General features: G+C 32.0%; 1 protein-coding gene across 2 annotated transcripts in view; it reads left to right on the top strand.

Moving 5' to 3' along the window:
• The first annotated feature begins 4,767 nt into the window (after nt 1–4,767).
• The window catches only part of LOC143055843 (uncharacterized), a 63,081-nt gene continuing 41,398 nt past the window's right edge, over nt 4,768–26,450 (top strand). For both annotated transcript variants that reach the window (XM_076228888.1, XM_076228898.1), the window contains exons 1-5: nt 4,768–5,040; nt 17,428–17,559; nt 18,262–18,447; nt 19,134–19,346; nt 19,714–19,851. In XM_076228888.1, coding sequence (XP_076085003.1) covers nt 4,932–5,040; nt 17,428–17,559; nt 18,262–18,447; nt 19,134–19,346; nt 19,714–19,851 — 778 coding nt within the window. In that variant the 5' untranslated portion in view covers nt 4,768–4,931. The remainder of the gene's footprint in view (nt 5,041–17,427; nt 17,560–18,261; nt 18,448–19,133; nt 19,347–19,713; nt 19,852–26,450) is intronic.

Here is a 26,450-nt window from a genome sequence, read left to right on the forward strand (position 1 = left end):
ACGGATATGAAGTGAGACAAATCCGGAAAATAAAACGATCTAAATACCAGAATATATATCTATAAATATTGTTTTTCCGATTCGGACAAAATACGTTCAAATTAATTTGTTAAAAGACAGCTATATTGAGTTTCAACATACTTGATTTATGTTGCTGTATTATCAGAACTAGGGTGCTTTCCCCTACATTCAGTACAGAAAAGAATCCTATTTTCCAAGAACTATTATACCGACTGGAACAAACTATACCGGATAACATTGTAAATTGCACCTCAGTAGACTCTTTCAAATCTTCAATTTCAAAGCATCAGTATTAACTCAATACATATTACTTAATTATACAGAACATGTTATTTTTTAAACTTTTTCGTATTTTTGTACATTTTTCAATCTATGTCTTGTTGTAAGTTTCCTCCTGTGACATAATCTTCAATTCTTCTTCTTCTTCTTCCAGGTAAGGAACCGAATTCAAATCTTGAATGTATGAGGTCCCGCGAAAACTAACGCAATGTCGGACAACACAGAAAGTTTTCTCTTGACTGATCTTGACTATTTACAGGATAAAACGTTCTCTATATATATACAATTAAAACTATGTACAGGATGTTACTGTCTAAATTTTAGCAGAGCATGCCTTCAGGGCAGCTCTGAATCCATCAACTGTGTCAGCTGATGTTGCCGATGTTGGCAGTTGGTTCCAGTCTCTAATGGTCCTTGGAAAAAATGATTGTCCGAAGGCGTCTGTTGTGGCCCTTTCTTGGAAGAAGCGGTTTTTACCTCTGGTCCGGCTATCGTTTGGCGTTAGATATTCGTGCCTATCTATGTCTATCAGATCATGTTGGATTTTGAATAGCATGCATAGCCATATTTTGTTTCCTGCAGTCTTCAAGGCTTTCCCATTTTAAAGATGTTACCATTTTTGTTACACAGCCAGGTGTGCAGTCTGTGTAGTTGTTGTTAACGAATCTAGGTGCTCTTTTCTGTACCTGTTCGATTGCTTTTATTTTAGCCTGTTTCGTAGGGTCCCATACTGTGCTAGCATACTCAACTGAAGGTCTTACTATTGTTGAATATGCTGCTGCTTTGACCGGTTTAGTGCAATCTTTTAGGTTACGTCGTATGAAGCCTAGTGTTTTGTTTCCTTTTCCCACTATGTTGTCGATGTGTCTGTCCCAGGTTAGATTATTGCTGATAGTAACTCCCAGGTATTTACTAGCTTCAACGGTGTCCAGTGTGTGTCCGTGTAATTTGTAATTAGTTGGTATTACAGGACGGTTCTTGGGTTGTATTCTAATTACAATGCATTTTTTTGCATTGAAGCTCATTTGCCACTTATCTTCCCAATCCTCTAATGATGTGAGATCTTTCTGTAGTAGGTCACTTTCTGCTTGGTTACTGATAGTTCGATAGAGGAGGCTGTCGTCTGAAAAAAGTTTGGTCTCTGATGATGTTGCTGTTTCTGGCATGTCGTTTATGTAGGCCAGGAACAGTAGGGGTCCAAGGACTGTTCCTTGAGGAACACCAGAGAGTACTGGTACTTGTTCAGAGACAGCTCCTTCTAGAATAACGCTTTGCATTCTGTTTTGTAGGAATGATCTTATCCACCTGTTTGCTTTAGGATTTACTCCGTAGTACTCAAGTTTATGTAGTAGGCGATGGTGTGGCACTTTATCAAACGCTTTAGCAAAATCTAGTAGTATGATATCTACCTGGCTGTTACTTTTTAATTTCGATGCAATATCATAAATGGTGATGATGAGTTGGGATTCGCAAGATCGTCGTTTGCGGAATCCATGCTGTGCATTTGTGAGAATTTTGTATTTGTCGAAATGGTCCATTACGCTGCTGTGTACAAAGTGTTCTAGGACTTTGCATGTAATGGAGGTAAGTGATACAGGCCTGTAGTTTGATGCCAAGTGTCTTTCATCCTTTTTGAAGAGTGGGACTACATTTGCATCTTTCCAATCTTGAGGGACTTCTCCAGTGTTGAGGGATGCTTGGTACAGTTCTGTAAGAATTGGAGCAAGTTGGTCTGCTGCTGTCTTTAGTATACAGGATGGTATAGCATCTGGTCCAGTAGCCTTATGTGGTTTCAGGTTCTTCAATAATTTATGAACTCCTTTTACATTGATTTGTATGTCAGCCATGGTGGTATATGGACTTTTCCCTTTATTTGGGAAGTTGTTCAGGTTCTCTTTTGTAAATACGGACTGGAATTGGTCGTTAAGGATATTAGCTTTGCTTTTGTTGTCGCTTTGGAGGAATCCCATTTTGTTCTTCAATGGTGCTACTCGTGTCCATTCCTGACCTTTGCTTTTAATATAGGACCAGAATTTCTTGGAGTTGTCCTTGTAGTTGGAGCTGACTTCTTCCATGTATTTCTTATTGGCTTTTTTTCTTCAATTTGTTGAAGGTGGTCACTAAATGGTAGAATAGAAATTCATTTTATATGAAAAGGCAGAGACATATATATATATATATGTCTCTGGAAAAGGCAAGTGTTAAATTGTAAATCTTCAGACAGAATTCAGTCTGTTGAAAGACGTTTATCAATGCAGCCAAGAGCTTCACAAATCTGACATTACTTCTTGGTTCTCAATTGTTTAAAATATTTTTTTTTAAATAACTGACTGGCAATAAATAAAACATTTTGGACAATAGAAATGTTTTAATAGATTCTTTAATATATCTAATGTTAACCAAAGAGAGGCTTCTTGTGGGAAATTGTTTATTTATTTGATTTTTAAATAAAGTTTTGAATGTAAAAATGATCTCCCTTTGCCGGGTTATGAACTGAGGTTAGATTTTAGAAGTGCTATTTGCAAATTGTGTAGATCTGCTCATAAGCATGAAATTGAAACTGGTCGTTTTATCAATTATTCCACGAAATGAAAGAGTTTGCAAATGCTCCTCTGGCTGTGTTGAAGATGAAATTCTTTTTGTTACTTCATTATAACTATGCCCCTTAAAAATAAAATATGTCCTTCGACTTGTTTGTTCTATACTAAAATATTATATGATTTGACAGCACTAGTATAAAATAAAAAAAACTGTCCAGTAATATAATAAATGAGCAATATGCATAGATTTAAATAGATTTAAATAAGTGGAAAACACATTTTACATCTACAATCCCATTGGGGACTCCATTAATAACAGGAACTGTCTTCGATGATTCTCCCTCACCGATGACTTGTTGGGTACGTTTAGCTATATAGGATTCGGATTAAATCCACTTGTGTAGTTGTCCTGGTACTCCATATAATGCTGTAGTTTATTTAGCAGGCATATATGTAGGACACGAGCATAGACCTTAGAAAAATCAAGGATAACCATATCAATCTGATCTTGTTGGTCTAGAGCTGATGCAAGCTCATGCCAAAGCTAGATGAGTTAATTCAGTTTCACAGCTTCATCTTGCTTTGCCGGAAACCATGCCAAGAAATATATACATATGGTAAAAATAGAAATCCACAAAAGAAAGGAAGATATCTTCAAACTTTCAAAACAACATTCAAAAACATCAAAGACAGATATGTTGAGTCTTTGTGGTAGGTATTCAAAACAGACACAGTCTGAGATGCATGATTTTTTTTATTGGTTGTGAGTGGCTTTGAACTAGCTGTCAGTATAACTGAGAGTGCTTTCAGATCTGTCATTTCTTTTTGTTGATGTAGTATTTGTATTTGTATCCATCTGATGTGTTAAGCCTTTTTCAACAGTTTTTTTTTAGTTCGTTCTCATGTTGTACTGTTCAGTACACCACTGTCACAGGTAAGGTGGGGGGGGGGGGGGCGATCCCGCTAATATGTTTAACCCCGCCACATTCTGTATGCATGTATGCGCCTGTCCCAAGTCAGGAGCCTGTAATTCAGTGGTTGTTGTTAATCAATTGAGTTGTCCCATAAGCGTGTATGAGTGTTTTATTGGTGAAACGTTAAATGAATATATTTTTTCGGATTGATTTTGGGTTGGGGGAGGGGTGAATCATCTCGATCGTGCATTTTTGACAAAAATCATAATTTCTAGTTGGACAGTGCAAATGTGAGTAAATCAAATTGGGACTAGAGTGACAGAAAAAGTTGTGGCACGGCTATGATTGTTTTGTGATTATATTTGTTAATCGTCCAGTGATATAAAAAGACAATAACAAAACTAAAACAATTGATATACTATGTACAGGCTTTTGGGAAATGATTCGGTCTGCATTTGAAAAAAATGAGAGAGTTATGGACATGTTATGAGAAATTATACTTTTAAACAGGCCACCTACGGACCTCCGAGAGAGGTGTTGCATGCTTCGTTAGTGTACAGAGAGCGTGAGATTTTCCCCTCACGAGGCATTGAAATACAATGAATAGGATTAGGACTGAAAGTTTAAACAAAGTGTTTGATTCTCATACTTAAGAGTAAACGCCAATCATGAGCATCTATGTACGAAAAGGGTAGCTGACTGTTCTTGTAAACGTACTAACACGGTTAGTTTTCCATGTATAGTACATATTCTACACGTGTGATTATGTTAAAATCCTTCAACCTTAATTACCACTATAACAGAAAAGAAGTCTACGACTTTTGACAAAGGAATGCAATGGGATTTGGGGTAGTTCCCGGTTGAATCATGTCTTGTTGACTTTATCCTTGTATTTTAGCCTTACTTTATTATTGTCGTGGACAAAACTACTACATAGCAGTTAAGATCAGTTAAGTGGTTTGTCATATTTTATCAATCACCAGGACATCCGGTCAAACCGGACAACAGTTTAACTCTACGTTATATTTCCTTAAAATATGTAGAAAAACGGAGGAACGCCGATATTTATATTTAAAAAAAAAAACATGCCGCTTTTCGTATTAGGAATCCAAGTGGACATTTGTAACAAATTTCAAAGATAGATGTTTTTTTTTTATATCAAGGATTATTATTACACATGCCGACAAACAGTAAAATGAAGTTTTCAATTTGTGTGCCCAAATTTTCAACGGTTGTGATTTTGTTTTATTTGTATATTGCTGTATTATTTGTGTCAACAAATGGAGGTACGTATGTTCTGTCTTTGCACATTCGCTGTTCCTTAAGGAACGGTTTCGTAAATCTAAACACAAGTACGGATGGTTCAAGCACGCGTATATGTTAACGTGCAGGTTTCAAAAACGCAATATTTGAAAAAAGTATAGTGCTTTTACCATTTGATAAAAAGTAACAAGTTGACTGAACCACTGAGTCTGTCCCAAGTAATATACGGGTATGACTGAACCACGGAGTCTGTCCAGTAATATACGGGTATGACAATTTCCGATGATTGCTGGTCTACCAGATCCAATCTAGGATGTTATGATGTTAGTCCCATTATTTCGATCCTTTGACTCACGGGGCATGTTGCCTAGGATGCAAGTAATTTGATATCGTAAGAAAAACCGCAAATAAAACCGGCTAAATATACCCCACATATTTCTGACATACTACTTTTGAACTAAGATTTTGTGACAGCATTAACTTTGGCAAACATATTGTTTATTGATGTTTATTGCATGTCGTGACAGTTTTATATAAATATATGATGGAACTTGAAAAATCCCACCATAACTAGATAAAAACATGATATACACAGTCGGGTATGGTGTAAGCAGGTATGATATTGAAGATGCAGAGCAGCGGGGCATGCGGCATGATGGCAATAATGCCACATAAGTTTCTTTTGAACCCTTTTGAAAATCTCATTTTTATCATTTACTTAGCTAAAACCAATTCGTCATTCAGAACACAATTTTGCAGAAATATAGATGAGAAGGTATAGTTTTAGCAAGGATTTGTTTATCGAAATCCGTGATTTTAAGTGAAACAGTTCAACTGCACTGATATAAAATTGTAATATCACTATTATGAGTATCAGGATTACATATATCCGGTTTAAACAGAGACATTTTATACATATGGTCTCTGGTTTAAAGTTTGAAAGTCACAATTATTATTCCACCGTCCAAAATACCTCGTGATTGCTTATAGGAGTTTTTTCTTAAAATATGTAGTTTTTAAATGGCTGGATCCGCCCCTGGACAGGGTTCTTTTTAATTTTGACATGATCAACTAAGTTGAACTAGAGTTGAAACTAAAACTTGAAAAAGTTTATCAATTAACTTACTTTAGAACTGTGTATACATATACATATATACGAGTCTGAATTGAAAACTACGTTCAAACCTATGATTGCGTTGGATAAAAACCGCAATAGTTTTATACGTGTGCATGTAAAACAAATTTCGTTGTAGAAGGATCTAAATACAGCAGAAATAACATTTTCCAAAAAGACCAATACTGAATTAGAGAAGTATATTTAAACAAAACGCATTTGACTAACAGGTCGAACAACTGATGTTCTTTAACCCCGCTGACTGCCATTGGCGATTGCCAAAAAAAATTGATCACAAGATGTTACAAAATGGATCTTAATATAAATTTAATACTTAACAGAAAACAATTAACTTGTGGCCACGAGATTTATCTCTACAACAGATTTATCCATCGGATCACCAGCAATATATATAAAAGAGTAACGAGTTGACTGAACGATATTTGTCACGATATCTCAGTAGCATTGTCGAATCCCGGCGAGGGCCTTGAAGAACAACAAAATTGAGAAAGCAAATTTACAGATCTAACATTGTTGGGTTGATGTTTGTATATACATCGTTCGATTCGGAAACAGTTCCTGTCTGTCCCATAAAAAGTTTGGTTGTTAGTTTTATGACTTCCTGTTCTATCAATCTTCTTGTATTTTAAAAATATCAAAAAAGGCTGAACTTGTTCGAACGCCAGAAACACTTCTTGTTAAGTACAGGAGGACTTTTAGAAATGAAGATTCTGTCCTGATAATGACTGAAAAGAAAACATAACATAAAACATGAAATACGACGTAACAAGATTGCAGGTTGACTCCACAGGCGCTTGGGTATATGATACAGATATTAAAAAAAAAAAAAAAAAAAAAAAAATGTTGATAAAAATATTCAATTTTCTATATTTATTATACATATCTATCACTTCTGTGCATGTCTCACCTAGTTTGGATAGATTTAAGCGACTCAGAGAAAATACCCCACTGAATTTTACCATCCATAGATGATACCAGAGACATATAATACAATTGTATTATGTGTCTCTGATGATACTTATATCTCTTTGGCACGATAACCATTCCATTCTCAATTTTATGTCTGTTGATAAAGTAGATTATTTAAAGCTGATATGATTAATGAAATTTTATAAAAAAAATAGTAATAACACAGAGACCAATAATGGCATCCGGTTTTTGCTGGAATCCAAAGAGTAGACTGAATAACCTGTCTCTTGTCTTATTAATTTGTCATTTAGATTAAAACTCAAATAAAAGATTTTACTCTGATTTTCCCTCTGCCCTAATCAGTTTAATGATTTTGGTTAAGATGTTAATAAACTATTTAGTAATGGTCATTTTAACTTAAATTCATAATAAACGAGTGACCAGAGAAAAATAATGTTATTCCAATTCTTGAACCAATGCATACAAACATCATAAACTTAGTCTTCTGTGCAAGATTTTATCATATTTTTCGTCTAAATTTCTTATAATTGTCAATTTTTTTTGGATCGGTCAGTGTTTTTGTGAAAATATGGCAGGTAATTAAAGTTCGTGTTTTGAAGCCGAAGTTTAACGATTGTCACCTGTTTGTCAACAAACAACAAAAACGCGTTGATATTGAGAACGTGTTTAACATGTACAATCAGATAATAGTTTATTTTAAGGACATCCATGCGTATTGCGATCACCGGAATTTTACGAGATGGGTCACATTGAGGTCACTTTGCATACGGAAAATATGTTGGGGAATCGCTTCTGAAAGGAAGCAATTAAAATAAAGTAAACTTCTTCTAAATATGAACAAATTAAAGAATTTTCTTCAGAAGAAAGTATATGTACATTAGTTTTATAATGAAAACTATCCGTTGAGTTATAAAAAAACATATGCATTATTTTTTTTTAATTTGAGGTATCTTATGACTTTAAAACCAGGTACATATAGATAGAGGAAGATGTGGTGTGTGCCAATGAGACAACTCTCCATCCATATAACAATTTATAAAAGTAAACCATTATAGGTCAATGTACGGCCTTCAACACAGAGCCTTGGATCACACCGAACAAAAAGCTATAAAGGGCCCCAAAATTACTAGTGTAAAACCATTCAAACGGGAAACTTTTTAAATGATGGGTCAAATTATTGTTTTGATCAAATTCCAATGATCACTGAGCATTGAAATGTGATACGTCATTGTCCAAATGTAGTTAGAAATCAGTACATACTCAGGTTAAAGTTTATGGTGAAGGTAATTTACCATGAAATTGTGGTTACATCAAGGCCTAAAATAAAATATTGTTTGTTTCCCCAATCCCGACCGACCCTGCAAAATTGGTGCTACTCATAAAATTTTATTGTCAAAACTAAGTGAAATATTATTTTATTCATTTTGGATTTTCAAACTTGCCGGATCGTCCGATAATGTCAAGCTTTTTGGAAAAATGAAATTATTTCCCTACCTACCTACCCACACCTGGCTTGGCAGGGTCGGGATTGGGGAAATATACAATATTTTAATTTAGGCCCAACCTGAAACTTTATAGAACATTTACACCACATATTTGTTACGTGTAGAGGACATGTTTTTCAACAAACTTTCGGCATTCCCATGGGAACCAATTGTGCCCTCTTCTTTCTGACTCGATCCTTTATTCTTATGAGGCTGACTTCATACAGGAACTTTTTACATGTAGAATGAAAGAAAAGAAGTTACCAGTAGCAACATCATTTAACTTTACTTTCCCCTATATAGATGATTTTCTCTCACTAAATAATTCAAAATTTGGTGACTATGTAAAACTCATCTATCACATCACACTTGAGATAAAGGATACAACAGATGCAGTTAAGTCTGCCTCATATCTTGACTTACATCTAGAAATTGTCAATGAGGGTCGGTTGAAAACAAACATTATTGTCAAAAGAGATGATTCATCTTCCCAATTGTGAACTTTCCATTTCTCTGTAGAAACATTCCAGCAGCGCCTGCATACAGAGTATATATCTCCCAATTGATACAATATTCTGGGGGTAATGTATTTCCTACCTCCATTTACTTGATAGAGAGTTGCCGCTCACAAGGAAGCTATTAAACCAAGAGTTCAAAATGGTGAAGTTTAAATCATTCCTTTGTAAATTTACGAACGCCATCACCAGTTGGTTGACTGCTTTGAAATATCTGTTTCCCAAATGATATTGGATATGTTCCTTACGTCTTAACTACAATCCATTCCCTTTTCATGAATTCGACCTACCTAATTTGGAAATTTGAAAGTGCAAGCAGGACATTGTGTCCATACATTGTGTTCTATGGACTTGTTTAACTGTATTATATAACTGCAATTTCTTTTTTTTTAATTTAGAATTGAGCAAATGTTATATATATGTCATATTTCCATTTATAACTGCAAGAACTCATTTTTTGATAAAAAATAAAATCCAAAAAATCAGCAATGAATGTAAAATTTGAACATATATTTGATCAATCAAACAACTGAACTGTCTTTCTTGCTACAGATGTGTTTCCTCAAGGCTATTTTAAATATTTCAATAGAATTCAATGCAGTGATTGCTGTATTAGATATTTTAACTGAAAAAGTACAAATTCTATGTCTTATTGCATGCAGGAAGGATTGGCAATATTTTATTTTGAAATTGAAATATTAATCTGGGAATAAAAAAATTAAATAATAAGGAATTAAAATAGATTTTGAATTCTTATTTTTCTCAGTACTAATTAAGTGAAGTCAGTACTTAATATGCTCAAATAGTTTTTTTGTGTTTTTATTTTCTTTCTTACCAGAACATATATTATAGATTTACAAGCTTTTCTTGCACTGTTTTTTTAGTACAAGTTGCAGTGATGAATCCAACATTTTCATAAAAAAACTGGAGGGGGGTGGGGGGCTGACTGCCTTAAGAGAGGACCCACTTAGTCATTGCTTCAGTGATTCACTAAATAATTAAATAAAAAAAAATCCCACAAAAAGGGGGGGGGGGCAGGGCAGTGGTTGTCAATTGTTTTGTCTCAATGATTTTTGTCTCACCTTGACAGAGTCAAAAGTGAGACATAGGTATGCTGTTTCTGATTCGGCAACGACAATGGCGTCAACAATGTATTAGTTTGTGATTAGGTCTAGTTTATGGTGAATCACAAGTGGTAGGTCAATGATACTTGGTATGCAGTTGTATAAGCATTGGTGTATCTCATTCCCATGGAGATAATTTGGCTCTGCCCCCTTAGTCATGGTCTATTGACTTTGAAAATTTTTGTAAGTTATCATGTATTAGTTTGTGTTTAGGTCCGTTCAAGAGGAACCGTCAGTGGTAGGCCAATGTTAATTGGTATTCAGTTGTATAAGCATTGGCACATCTCATTTCCATGGAAAATATTTGGCCTTACCCCTCAGTCACAGTCTAATGACTTTGAAACTTATCTTAGTTTACATGTATTCTTTGTGATTAGATCAGTTTAAGATGAACTGCTAATGTTAAATCAATGATATTTGGTATGCATATTTATTTACATTTGCAAGTATTGTTTCCATGGAGATTATATAGCCCCAGCCCCTCTTCATGCTTCATTGACTGAAAATTTTACATAGTTTACAAGTTAATTTTTTTATTTAGATTTGGGAACAACTTATAACAAGTCAATGGTACAATGAATTTGGTATGCAGTTGTATTAGCATTGGCACATCTCATTTACATGGAGATTGTTTAGCCATGTAACTCAGTCATGGTTCATTGACTTTGAATGTTTGCATAACTTGTGTAAGATGTTAAAGAATTGCTATTTTGATTTCAACATTTGCATAATCAAAATTACAAAAAGGTGAGACATATCTCTGTGATAACAGTTTATTTGTCATTTAGGGAATTTTATATTAATAGCAGATTCTTGAAAGTCTGTTTGATCTTCTTACAAAATTGAAAAATAATTTCAAAAGTAGATACATTTTAGAGCAATGACATCAATATTTCTATATTTGAAGACTGTATAAATATAAACCAATTGATGTCTATGGTTTTTGTGTCACTGTATTGCAGTCGGACTTATTTTTACCCAGCATTTCCTTAAAAACCATAAAAAGACATTATTTCTTTAAGGCACTTTCATTTTCTTGCCAGATTTTTATAAAATTTTATGTCAAAGATTTATATCCCCAATGTCTGGAACATGTTTTGAAATAGGTCAACTATGTTAAAAAGAGTTTTACCCCTTGGTATTATTATTAACTATATGAAAAATTGCATAATAATAAAGGACTATCTAGCATACATTTCTTAAAGGATAGTTATGGTCCCTTAGAAATGAAAATTGTATAGAAAATTGCATTGTAAGCAATTCTCAATTGGACAATTCTAGCCAGATATTTATAAAATTTAAATCTAAAGGTTCATATCATCAATTTTTCGAACAAGTTTGAAATCCGAGTGTCAATCAACTATTTTCAAAAGTGTTCTGCATAACCCTTGGGAATATTAATGATATAAAAACTTGCATTGACATTGCAAGCACTGTTAAACCTACATTTCTTGTAATATTATTAGAAAATTGCCATCAAATATATATATCAAATATTAATATCAGCAATGTGTGAACTTGAAGTGAAGTTCAACAAATTAGAGCTGATGAATTTTTTTCCAGGTGTTATGTACCTCTAACTTATATTAAACATTGCACAGTAAGCCCACACACACACACATCTACATTTCTAGTTAAATTTTTATGAAATTAATATCATTGAATTAATTATTAGCAAGGGTTTGTAAGAATTCAGACCAAATATTTTTACAAAAGAAATGCCCTTAGAAATAATATTATGAATGGAAAATAACACTATAAACAATTCCTTGCCCCATTTTTTTTGTAAGATATGTATTAATACTTTAAAAGAACCAAAATAATTTTTTGGGAGTTTTTGCCCATGGGCAGGTAAAAATGTGCAATGCTTGGGACATTGAAAAGTTGCTCAATTATCTTTATACAATAAAAAATTTGAAAGGAACTGTTATAGTGTGATCAGTGTTTTGTTTTGTTGTTGAGTTAACTGTAGACTGGATGATGTACATGCAGAGCTTAACATATATTGTACAGACATTAGTCTGTTGTTGAAATTTGAATGCTGATGTTCAGATGCCTTTACACTTTTATGTCTTTGGGTTTTAGTCTTGTTTGTTTATATACCATATCTCCTTATATTCGTGCACACTTATAACCATCACAGTGACGTCTTTTGATCACATGGACTGATCCCTAAAATATGAACATCTAACTAAGTGTATCTTTCTCTGTTGTGATGTTACATTATTGTTTCAGATAAGGGAGAAGGTTTGGTATCATTAAAACATGTAGTCCCGCTGCAATTGATTGCACCTGTCCTAAGTCAGGAATCTGATGTTCAGTAGTTGTCGTTTGTTGATGTTGTTCATAAGTGTTTCTCGTTTCTTGTTTTTTAACCGGATTTTTGTGACAAAAATGTCGGTTATTGATTTGGGGATGTACGGCGGGCGGGCGGGCGGCAATCAAATGTTGTCCGTGCATTAACTCATGAACCATTCAACCAAAGCTTTTAAAATTTTAATATGTTGTTACTGACAACTAAATGAAGGTCAAGTTCAATAATGGCGATTTTGACTTTTACCGTTCAGGAGTTATGGTTCTTGAAAGATTGAAAAATGGAGTTTCCAGTCGTGTCCTTGCATTTACACATGAACTGTTCTACCTAAGCTTCCCAAATTTTAATATGTTGTTACTGATGACAAAATGGAGGTCAAGTTCAATAATGGCGATTTTGACTTTTACCGTTCAGGAGTTATGGTTCTTGAAAGATTGAAAAATGGAGTTTCCAGTCGTGTCTGTGCATTTACGCATGAACTGTTCTACCTAAGCTTCCCAAATTTTAATATGTTGTTACTGATGACAAAATGGAGGTCAAGTTCAATAATGACGATTTTGACTCTTACCGTTCAGGAGTTATGGTTCTTGAAAGATTGAAAAATGGTGTTTCCAGTCGTGTCCGTGCATTTACGCATGAACTGTTTTACCAAAGCTTCCCAAATTTTAATATGTTGTTACTGATGACAAAATAGAGGTCAAGTTCAATAATGACGATTTTGACTTTTACCGTTCAGGAGTTATTGTTCTTGAAAGATTGAAAAATGGTGTTTCCAGTCGTGTCCGTGCATTTTCTCATGAACCATTCAACCAAAGCTTTTGAAATTTTTATATGTTGTTACTGATGGCAAATTAGAGGTCAAGTTCAATAATGACGATTTTGACTTTTACCGTTCAGGAGTTATGGTTCTTGAAAGATTGTGAAATGGCGTTTCCATTCACGTTGTTGCATTTACTCATGAACCATTCAATCTAAGCTTTTCAAATTTTAAGATGTTGATACTGATGACAAAATGGAGGTCAAATTTGATATTGACGATTTTCACTTTCACCATTCATCAGTAATTAATGGTTCTTGTGATATTGCCAGGACACAAATAAATATTAATAAATCCGGTTTGCTGTCGTTGTGACAGCCTCTTGTTATATAGATTAGACGGTTGGTTTTCCGGTTTAAATGGGAAAAAGTATTTTTTTGGGGCCCTTTATAGCTTGTTATTTGGTGTGAGCCAAGGCTTCGTGTTGAAGACCGTACCTTGACCTATAATGGTTTACTTTTGCAAATTGTGACTTAGAAGGAGAGTTGTCCACATCTTCCTAAATCTATATAGTTATCCTTGTTTTATTTTGCTGTTTAATTAGATTTTTCCTTTTAATTTGATGAAAATGAATAATCTCATACTAGGGGAGGATTTGTTGCTGATTTGAAAAAAAAAATCTCAGATGAACAAATGATGTACTATGGTATCAAAATTTTACCAGTGATCTTCAACTTTTAAGTCTTTAGGGAAAGATCGATAGAAGATATTAATATTTAATTTGAGTATTAGTATACTGAGTATGAAAGGTATAGAGGAAATTAAAAGTAGACTTACTATATGGAAAGATACTGAAAAAGATGGTTATGGGAAGGGGACAAAATGGTATAAAGAAGAATGTACCTTTGGAATAAATGACAGGAATATAAGGATGATGGTCTTTTAAGAATCATAGAAAAGAAAAGAAAAAGTATTTTTGTAAAGTGCAAAACAGTCTTATAATGGGAAGTTGAATAGAAGGAAACGGACATATCAATGTGAAATGGAGAATTTTTGCAAAGTTAAGCCAATGATAAAGAAAAGGAGAAATTAACAGTTCAAGCGAACAGAAAAGAATTTAGTGAAAATTAGTTGGTAGGATATGGTTTATAAAAAAGAGAAGAAAATGATGCAGATGGTATTAAATTTACAGGAAGGATGAAAGAAATGAAATGAAAAGATAAAGATAAAAAGAACTTTGGAAAAATGAAAGGACCATGTGAATGAAAAGCTCCTTATTTTTTTTTTTTTGTCTTGCATTGACATAGTAAAAACTGAGACTTAAGTATGTTGTTTCTAAGGGCAGCAACAGTAGGGGCCTCATCGGTGGCTTCAACAATATGATTTCAATATGTTATAGTTTGTGATTAGGTTAGTTTAAGTGGAACCACTAATAATTTATCAATGATATTCCCTATGCAGTTGTATTAACATTGGCAAATTTCATTTCCATGGAAGTAATTTGTCCAGACCCTCTCAGACATTGGCTATTGACTTTTAAACTTTTGCATAGTTTACATGTTAAAGTTTGTGATAAGGTCAGTTTAAGTGGAACAACTTATGGGAAGTCACTAATATATGAAGTTTGATAAGCATTAGCACATCTCATTTCCATTGAGATTACCATATTGCAGGTTATTTTCGCAGGGTGTAATTTTTTTCGCAGATATAATAAAATCGCCAAAATAAATTCCACCAATTTAAAAATGCACATGCAAATTAAGGTATTGATAAAAACATTGAATCTGCCAAAATATTTCGAATACCTTATTCAATGAAAATCCTGAAATTTTACATCTTTGAAAATAGCCAGCTAATTAATGGTATGTGGTCATGACTTTTCAGTCATGGTATATTGACTTTGAAACTTTAGTATACTTTTTATCTTTAAGTTTGTGATAGGTCAGTTACAGGGAAACTGACTTTTGATAAAAATCAATTATATGGTCCGAGACCACAATTAATTCGTAGTGCATTTCTTTTAGAACATAAATGAAAATTTAAAAAATCCCACCTGCGCTTTCTCAATGAAATTTTTACAGTGTGTTGTACTACTTTTGGGACAAATTATATCAAAATTATAGAAAACTTCATCGGCTCTAACTCAAAATATGGACAATTTCATGTTTAGGGTGTCTTGAAATCTTTTGACAGTTTCCGAAGTGCTAATTTCTAACCTTTTGCAGCTGGACCAAATCACTTCCTTCCTTTAAATTCTGGAACCAAATTTTTTTACAGTGTAATTTCACCCCCCTACTTCCAATTTGAGGCATTAAAAATGAAGAAATAAATTTGGAAGGGGTATGAAAAATATTGGCAAGTAAACCACTGTCAACAGTAGGAACTATATTCGCCTCGGACCATATTTGGTATGAAATTTTATCCTTTCGTATATCTTAATTCCATGGAAATTATTTGGTCCTGTACCATCAAGTCATGCTTTATTAACTTTGAGGATTTGGAGTATTTTCATTATTTTATTACATTTCAGAGTGTTGCTATTTTCATTTCAACATTTGCAAATTTTTTATCAAATAATTACAGACAAGACGTATCCCTGTATCAACAGGTTTTTTTCTCATATATTAGCGTCCCCTTTTTAATTTAAGGATTTTTGAAATATTTTTTAATCTCTTTAAAGAGGGAGAAGCACAGAAGTTTGTCAGCAATTTATCAGGACTTAAGCCTTCAAGGTGGAATATGTGGATGTGAAATAGCTGAAGTATTACATAATCTCAGATAATAAAAGGATGTCACCACCAGACAAGATATACTGATTTAGAATTTTAGCTTTGAGGCCTTGGATTTAAGGAAGTTATTTCCTGTTGTTGGAATAGCATTGAATTATGTCTGAATTAGATGATTTTAGTCAGACTTTTTATCTGTATGTGACTTCTGCACTTGACAAACCGCAAGCTTGTACTAATGATATTCATTTGTCTTTAGAATTAAACCTTTACAAATAACAGCAACACTTTGGGCTTTTGATATTAAGGATGGCTTCTGTTCTAGACATGTTTGTATGTTGCTCTAGGAATATGATTTGTAAGCAACAGATGTGTATATTGGTAATTTACTCAAGGCTATAAGATGGTGAATCAACAGTCTGTACTTTCTATCAGCTAAGTTTTGATTATGGAATAAAAGTTGATAAATTGAAAAGAACCTGTTGCTATGACTGATTTAAAAATAATGAAGCATTTAAATGATTTTGATTTTAAGATAAGTTACCTGTCATTTACTTTTACAAAAAAATATCAAAATTTTGAGTAAAGCCTAAATTTGGAATTGTCAGTATTAATGATCTTATGGATTTGGTTGTGGCAGAAATAACTGTAATATTTTATCTGTCTATTCGAAATAACATAAAAAAATGTGGTGCACACTTTAAAATAACCCACTACGCTACATTTGTTATGTTATTTCTTCATAAAGCTATTTAACCAAGAGTTCCAAAATGGTAAAGTTGAAATCATCCCTTCGTAAATTTTATGGACGCCATCACGAGTTGGTTGACCTAAATGGAATAACCGTTTCACAAATGATATCAGATATGTTCCTTACATCGTAACTACAATCCCCTTCCCTGTCATGAAGGTGACCTACTGAATTAGACTATTTACCGTATTTGTTATAAATAAGCAACACGACTGCTGCCACTTGTGGAGCAGGATCTGCATACCCTTCCAAAGTACCTGAGATCACCCCTTGTTTTGGTGGGGTTCCTGTTGCTTATTCTTCAGTTTTCTATGTTGTGTCATGTGTTCTATTGTTTGTCTGTTTGTCTTCTTTCATTTTTAGCCAGGCATTGTCAGTTTATTTTCGATTTATAAGTTTGACTGTCCCTCTGGTACCGTATTTTTTTGTCCTCTTTTAAATAATTTTCACAATGCAAATTTATTCACTTTATTTTGCCTTCAATTGATGTAGTATTCAATAGTTATAGTTGCTGAGTTAGATAAATGAAAGACATAAAACATATTAAAAGTGAAGAACAAGAAGATAATGAAAAAATGAAATCTTTGCATTATATTTTTTCACTTTTTCTCAGTTGATTTTGTGACAGCCCATAATTATGTTAATCAAACAAAATTTGTCTATTCATATTGCAGAAGCCAGTTGTGAGCCCAGCACATTTGGACCCAATTGTCTGTATTCTTGTAATTGTGAATTATCATGTGACCAATTGAGTGGAGCTTGTAGTATGTGTAAGCCTGGATGGAATGGACCAAACTGTCAGATGCGTAAGTGTTATAATTAGCTTTAAGTATTGTATTGTTGTCATGTGACCGATTGAATGGAGCGTGTAGTATATGTCAACCTGGATGGAATTGACCAAACTGTCAGATGTGAAGTGTTAGAAGCTATATAAGTATTGTATTGCATGATGATTGCCTAAAATTCTATAGCTAGGCTTAGTTTAGTTATCAGTGTCATGGAGGTGGTTGTCAATGTATCTTTAGTTTTAAAAAAATGTTACTTGATTTACATGATCAATAAATGAAATTAAAGAAAATTAAAGAAAAATCAGTGTATATATGCTATATTTATATTTCATATATGTACAGTTTTGATTGATTTTTTTTAAAGATTTTTTAGCTAGATATCTACTATCAGGATGTTGTTTGACAATGTTGACTTCCCAAAAGGGTGACACATGTTTGGTTCATCTTATCTAAAACCCAGCTGAATACAAAATTTATTTGGACTCAAGCTTTCTATTAAAGTCTAATTTGGTACATTGTAATGGAGGAGATATCAATAATATGATCATTATTTGTTTTTAATCAGCTATGATCTTTTAAAGAAAAATTCAGAAATGTTCACAAGAATTTTCATCAGCATCAGTGTTTCTTCGCTCAGAAAGCAACTGTTAATTCCAAATGCATTATTTGACTATTAAATTGTTTTCAAATTCATTATTTAGCTATTTATTTTCATTTTAGACAATGTAGCCATGAATAAACCTACAAGATTAAGGAAATTCCCTAATGAAATGGCTGACCAGTTAGTAGATGGAGATCGGGAAAACACATGTTTGTCTGTTAGTGGCATAGATACCCAAAGACTTAAAATAGATTTTGGTGTAACAGAGTCATTACATCATATAACAATATTTGACAAACCTAATCGTAAGTATAGGATTCTTATATTTATATCTGTGTTGTAAGGGAGATAAGTAAGATGATAATTTGAGTCAGAAAATTCATCTTATTGCATTTGAATTTTATCTGGTTTACTTACAGAGCCAAAACTTTGTTAAATTAAGAATGTATAAATACTTTAATAAAATTAACGGTACCAATTTTCGTGCACCAGATGCGCATTTCGACAATACATGTCTCTTCAGTGATGCTCGTGGCCAAAATATTTGAAATCCAAAACTTATAAAATATGAAGAGCTATAATCCAAAAGGTCCAAAAAGTATAGCCAAATCCGTGAAAGGAATCAGAGCTTTGCATGAGGGAGATACATTCCTTATTAATAGTTATGAAGAGACAAACAAGAAACAGCCAAAAACAGCTTTCTGAACAAATGTTCCTAATCAAAAGGTTTCTAAAAGAAATATAGCCAAAATTGTTTTGTGTGCTATATATAATCTGTGGACTCTGATTTGGAACTTTTTTTTTTTATGAAAATAACTAAATAACTAAGATGGATATACAAGACAAAATGAAACAAAATGAAATTTGTTTAATATTCTGCTATCTTACACTAACTTTAACTTTGTTAAGAAATTTAAGGAATAAAATGTTTGATATAGACAAGCAAATACAATTGTATACGAAAAATAATAAAAACTTTTTACTTTGACAGGTGCTCTGTCGGAGAGAGTATGGTCAAATGATTTGAACATAAAGATTGGTAATACCACGGTGTTAAAAGATGCAACCTCCTGTCACAACCATACTGGAGATTTCCCACTGACTGGTGAACTTGATGTTGAGTGTAAGATCAGTGGCCAACATTTGTACCTGATAAAGAAGACGGAACCCAAAGAACTGAAGATATGTGAAGTGGAAGCTTATGGTTGGTATTTTGTTATCATGGCTTTACATGTATTAATTTATAAATTTAAAAATTAAATATGTTATTCATCTTTATTTTGATAGATTAAATCTAACCGGTTCCTTAAGTAGCTCATTAAATGTTGTGACTATGAACTGGTGCCTTTAAGAAATTACTTTCCTGTCTGCACTCAAAATATGAAATAGTTTTGGTCATCAAAGTTGATAGGAAAGCTGCTAAGTGACTCTGAACAATCATATTAATTTCAGATACCAGTTTTATTTTTATATATACATGTATATGGTCACATTGGTCTCATTCTGATTATAAAAATCGTTTCAACTTTCAGTTTTTGCTCTGTTTAATATAAAAATTATTCTTATTTTAGTGTGTACAGAATATACATGGGGAAATGAATGTGAAAATTTTTGTGGTAACTGTAAATATGGTGCCACTTGTAACCAGTTGACGGGAGAGTGTCCTTATGACTGTGAAGCTGGTTGGTATGGTTACAGATGCGATACCTGTAAGTTATTTTTTTTTTGGTTGTTTTTGTAAGGACATTCAGTGTTCAATGAAAAAAAAAATTCAGACAAGAATTCATGACTTTTAAAAGTAACAATTCGTAAACGGATCATTCAGCTATAATCGAGAGAAACTCATATATTCTGAAAACAGCAAATGGTCTGTTCTATCAAATATGTAAATTATAAATAATCTTAAAAATATTCATCATAATGAAATGGGTATTTCTTATGGTTTCACTAAGGTGCAAATATTCTGTACTTTAATGTATCAGTTTTATTCTAAAGCAGGGAAATTAACTTACATGTCAGTAAATAACTTGCAGCTGTTTTTCAGCTTTAAATTGCGGTCTGATTTAAACATTGAAATTTCTAGAATAATAAATCACATGATATTGTGATAAATTTCAACTTTTCACTTGAAGGTCTACAATGACCTTAAAGGCTTTTAAAAACTCTGCAGGCTTTATACTGTGTAAGGGAAATGACATTCAAGATTACTCCAGTATATCTACCTGATCTGTATGTTCCTCAGCCGCCCTACAAATGGGTGTAACTGTATTTTACGACTATCAATAGCTGTAATAATTATTATTATCAGTCAGGGCCATATTTGTTCCTCAGCCGCCCTACAAATGGGTGTAACTGTATTTTACAATGATCAGTAGCTCTAATAATAATTATTATCAGTCAGGGCCATATATGATTCTCAATGACCTTATATGAGTATTTCCTCTGATTATATCCGTAGCTACTTCTACATCCTGTTTATGTAATAGTTAAGGATTAATCACGATTTTGTCAGGTAGATATTATTTCATTCTTAAATTATGTATTGTTCTACTTCTTAACATGGAATCATATTTTACAAAGAAAATTTGAATATAATATTTCTTTGAAATAAGATCATGTGACATAATTTTATTGTATATTTCAAGTTAAAGCATTCTGTTTCATGAAACATCCAGGCTATTTTGTCATGATAATACTGAAATGTTAAATATTTTCAAAATCATACCTTCTGGAACTTTTTAGTTCGAAGAATATTTGGATAGACTGATATTTTTGGTGATTTTATGATGAAAAAAAAAATATATATAGTGAAAACAAACAATAATAGCAATACTGCAATATTGCAAAACTTATAGACCATACAGAATAATTTTAGAACGGATAGTGTAATACGAATTATAAGTTATTTATTGAATAGATATTTTTTTATTTCAAAATCAAAACTTTAAAGAAATGAAATGACATGATGTCATAATTAACATGATTTTATTTTAGGGGGGAGGAGGGAGGGAGTAGTTGCATTTGATGGAATAAAAGAAGTTGGAATTTTTTCTTATTATTAAACAACACTCTAATTTATAAAAGGGTATATAATAAGCCTATCAGAAGTTAAAGGTGGGTCTGAATCAATATGAGAGCTAATAAGTTGATTAATTTTTATATTTTCATAAAATATTCCAAAATAAAATGAAGACAGTGATTATTGTAGAATCTTATACAACAGTTATCATTAGTCTAGATGTTTTATTATATATAAAGAATGCCAACATTTCAGGTCATGTGTCAGTTATTTGATTCTATGATTTTGCTCTGATAAATTGTCACTCCTCAATATGAAAAATTGAATCGAGAATTATATTTTTATTTTTTGTTTTTGCTGTTGAAATATATATAAATTTGACAATGTGTTTAATGAACCCTATGTACTAAAGCATATTCACTAGAAAAGTTTCAAGTAGGCAAGTTTCTACAGATATTAAAGATATAAATCTAGAATTAAGATGAAATTTGTAATTAGTTCAACAAATATTGAATAAAGCTGGTTAGTTCTCTGATGATATTTATGTTACTTATATACAACAGACTTAATCAAAGTGTTGCCAACATTGATACTTTGATCTTAGTACCTCATCTTTAATTTAACCATTTAACCAATACCTTAATATTACCACTGATGGCGGAAGAGTGGGAAGAGAACTCATTCTTAATTTTGCACTGCAGAGATAAATAAAAGCTAACATTCAAAATGTTACGACGACCTGTTAATGAAATAATTCCTACACTTCATACATCTAAGAGTTTTTTTTTTATAAAGATAATAAACATTTACTGATAGATATAATAAACATGTTGACAATGAGAACAAATGTAATCTGTAAGAAACAGCTGATTTTCTCCAGGTGTTTTATACTATATAGTCCATCTGGAAGGTGACCATAATCTGACATTCAATAAACATCCTTGTGTAGAATGAACAAATGAAGGATGTACTAGACAGATTTAAAGGGTAGGTTCCTTCCTTCCTGTTTCATTATTGATCTCATTCTAATCATTTCACTTTGTTAAATTGTGGGTTTTTATAATCTGTTATAATTTTTCAGTCAAACATTATGAGGAAATCACTCTACATAACACTTGGGAAAAGTATTCTTATGGGATTCACATTCAATATTAAATAATACATGTTGTAAAAAAAAGTTATAAATTTATGTGTCACGATTTGATACATAATGTATTATTATAATCATGTGTTGTATAAATAATTTGTCAATATATACTAGTAACTGTTTGTTCAACAACTTGTTACAGCAAACTAGTAATCGAATGCATATGAAAGATGTTTGACCCCACCCATTTTATATAATAGCACTTATATGCATGTCCACATCCATTTGAATACATGTAATAATAATGATTAAGTTGGAATATGTTTATTATGGAAATCTTAATGAAAAAATGTTGAACTTATCTACTCATAGAAATACTATCAATGTTCAGATTTTAGTGTTGGGGGATACTTGGTAAAGTCAAAATCCTCACATCTTAACAACAAGGACAATACTTTATTGGGTTACACAGTTAGTTATACGACTAATTTTCCTTGAGTGCCTCATCATACACAGTAAAACCTTTTAAAAAAAATAAAAAGTGCAAGCAAACATATAGTATACAATAGAACACAATGCTCAGTAAATAGTGAACAACTGCATAAAATGTCATTAAAATAAATAAAATCAAATCTAATATTTTTGGGGTGTAAATTCCAATACAGGAATGATACCAGCTGACATTTACAGAATACAATGCAAAAATAAAGAGAGACAAATATACAGAGACCTTAAATGGCAACTTTGTCTTAAGTTCAAGTAATGTTGCAGTCATTTCATGTTAAAATTATACCTTATCCTGACTTGTGCTGAAAACATATCTTAAATTGCATATTAGAGCGTACTTTCCCAAGAAGTTGGATAGTACAAAAACAGGTACTTCTGATTTGAACAACAGGGCAAATGTGCCCTCCTATTATGATTTCAACATGGTTCTACAGTGTGCTTTTAGTTGATGCCAAAACTCCCCAAATATTTGGTCTATTGACAAAGATACAGCAATGTGTAGGAACTTTTTTTTTTTTTTTTTTTTTTTTTCAAATATGTCTTCTTTCTCGTATGTTCTTTCCAGCTGGCCCAAACTAATTGTTGTATACCTTAAAGGCTGACAATGAAAGTGGGAATAAACCTAATTCAGAAAACATGTTATTATAAACAGCACCTTTATTTACACCAAATGAAAACTTGGTAAATTTGATTTGAATCTTATTTAGAATAAAGTTTTATTTTGTATTTGAAAGAAGATCAAAACAAGGGATTTTAAATCTTTAACATATAGTTGCATGTGTATGTGACTTTGAAACTTTTGCATAGTTTCTATTTTATAGTCTTTAATAGTAACAACTCTATTGGTAAATGATAATATTTGGTATGCAGTTGTATAAGCCTTGACACATCTCATGTCCTTGAAGATTATTTTGTCAGCCCTACAGCAATGTTCCATTGACTTTAAAACTTATTATCGTTTACATGCTAATGTTTGAAATATGTGAATTAAAGAGAAATCTTCAATGGTAAGACAATGATTTTGATAAGCATTTTGTCAGTTTTAGCATTGACACATTTTATTCAATCTAAATTATTTGGTCTCTAGACCTTCTAAGTCACAATATATTGAATTTGAAACATTTGCATTGTTTACATGATTAAAAGTGTTGCCATTTATTTTAAATTTTGAAATGTTTCATTTCTTTAGTAAGTGCTGGTATCATCAGGAAAAATAATAAAAAAAAACAAGCTTTTTCTTTTTTTTTGCTTCAAGTTTTAATTTGATTTTTGATAACTTTACCTTTTCCTTTTTGTCTGACGCCATAATCAATATTTTTTTCTTTATAAAGAAAGAAGGAAATATTTTTTTTTTTTATTTGAACATTTCCTGCTCAACTTTTTAGCAGGAAATATAATCATGCAGGGCAGCAGCACCATCAGTGCTCATTTAGGTAAATTTATTTATAATCAGAATTGAAAATAAATAGTACATAAAAAAATTCAATGATATATATATTTAAAGGATGTTCAAAGATGAATCTAGATTCTTAAGTTCAGTAGGAGTTGTATCCCTTTTTTACTTCAATATTCATACACTAAAATAATTACATTACATGTTTCATTATATTAGGTTGTTTCGATTGGCTAACAGCAATATCGTGTCATTCTGAAATTAACCTTTATTTCAAAATGAAATCTAACATCCACAATAAAGTGCACAGATAAATAAAAAAAAAACTTGGTAAAAATCCTGTTTTCATGATTCTAGCAAAAATAAAAAACTGTAATTATAAGTTTTAAATGATTCTTTAATATATATATAGTAATTTTATAGGGTTGTGAAAGCGTTGTCTGTGTGCATATTTTTTAAAATGAAGCACTTCCAGGCTTCATTCAAAATGTTCTTCAGTCAACTCTTTTACATCCAAAAAATTTACAAAAAGAAGCATTAAATTCTTAAATGAACTATGTTTATCTCATACAAGATCAATAATGATTTTCCTTTTAACTTAAAAAAAAAAATGATGTATTTATTGATATTTTAAACATATGATAAGGATGTTATGCCTATAAGAGAAACTACTACAGTTAATATGCAGATAACTTTTGGAGTAGTCTTAAAAAACATTTGAATGTCCAGTTGTTGCAAACTTTCTTGAATTACAGGATCATATTTGAAGGTAAAAGACTCTGATAAAAAAAGAAAACAAATAGAGAAAAGATAATAATTCAAAACCACCAATAAAACAGACAACAAATAAGAAATCCTATGTATTCTTTCAATGATAAAACAAATGTCTACATTTTGTATCTGAACTTTTACTGTATGTTGAATTTGGGAGGTGATAAATATGTATTTGCTATGATGTATTAATGAAAATTGAACAATTAAAACAAATATTATACAGAAAACAGGTATTATAAAAGACCACAATACCAGAACTATTAAAGATGACTAATCAATACTCACAAAATTGAAATTTATAATTTATAGATTTTAAAGTAGAACTACTGGATTTCCAAGAAAATACACATGTATCTGCTTTTAAAAGTTGCAATATTTTTTTATGAACAAAACCCAAAAAACATATATCTTCACACAGGCACTTGTCTCAGAATTATATTAAGGTATATAGGAAAACAATTTCCTGTGTATCTTCAGTCTTCAGTCTCTTAAAAACAAGTGAGGTTCACAATATTTTATTTTTGTATTCCTTAAACATCTTAAGATAATATCTTTAAAAAGCATAAATAATCATCAAAGTACGATCTACAGGTAAGTCATAAGCCCACCATGCAAGGGCTGTATAGCCAGTCAAGGTTGTTAAAAACTTCCATTTGTTGATAAGTCATAAGAATAACTGCACCATTTTTGGGGTGTTTTTGTTGAAACTGTAATAAATAAAGAGAAATTGCTATCATTGTAAACAGCAAAAATTAGCAGTAAAACAAGATCTACTATAAAGTCTGAAATGCTGCAATTGTCAACTTAATGCATTGGAGAAACTGCCCTTCGAAGGAGTTTTTTTATCATTTCTTATGGTTTCTTAGAAAAAAAAAAGAAACTGAGGACAGCTAAATAAGATTTACAAATTAGTCAAAAGTGCCAAAATTATCTCCTTGTGTAATGTCTGGGAACAATTCTAGATATATACAAACTTTGTACAGGAAAATTTATCAGCAAGACAAGAATTTAGCATACAAAAAGGGGCAGAAAGATTTTTTTGGGATTTAGAATACTTGTGGTGAATTTGAGAATTCAGGATTTAGTTAGATTGTGATTACTAAAATAGTGATTTAAATGATGTCATTTTCAAAATTTTACAAATATACTAAAGCAACTATGTCTATGAAACAGGTTGTGGAAATTTGAAAGCAAAGAACATTTTAAGGTATAAAATATTTTAGGGAAAAGTTAAATGCCATTACAGTGGTCGAATTTAAGCTTTTTTTGTGTACTGGCCAGCAGGACCAGTGGACTAAAAATCTACTGGTCCGGCTCCAAATCTTCTGGTCCTAAAAAATTATGTTCATTCGACAAACACTTATATAAATACTAACCCCCATTACCGCAGGTAATTTATTTGTTAAATAAATTGAAATTGCGATGCAATCAGTGATTTTTATTGACAATTTTCTACTGATCCACTGGACCACCAGCTGACAGAGTCTACTGGTCTGATGCAAATTCTACTGGTCTCGGACCACCAGAC

Source organism: Mytilus galloprovincialis, chromosome 1 (genome assembly GCF_965363235.1).
Source record: "Mytilus galloprovincialis chromosome 1, xbMytGall1.hap1.1, whole genome shotgun sequence".
Lineage (NCBI taxonomy): Eukaryota > Metazoa > Mollusca > Bivalvia > Mytilida > Mytilidae > Mytilus > Mytilus galloprovincialis.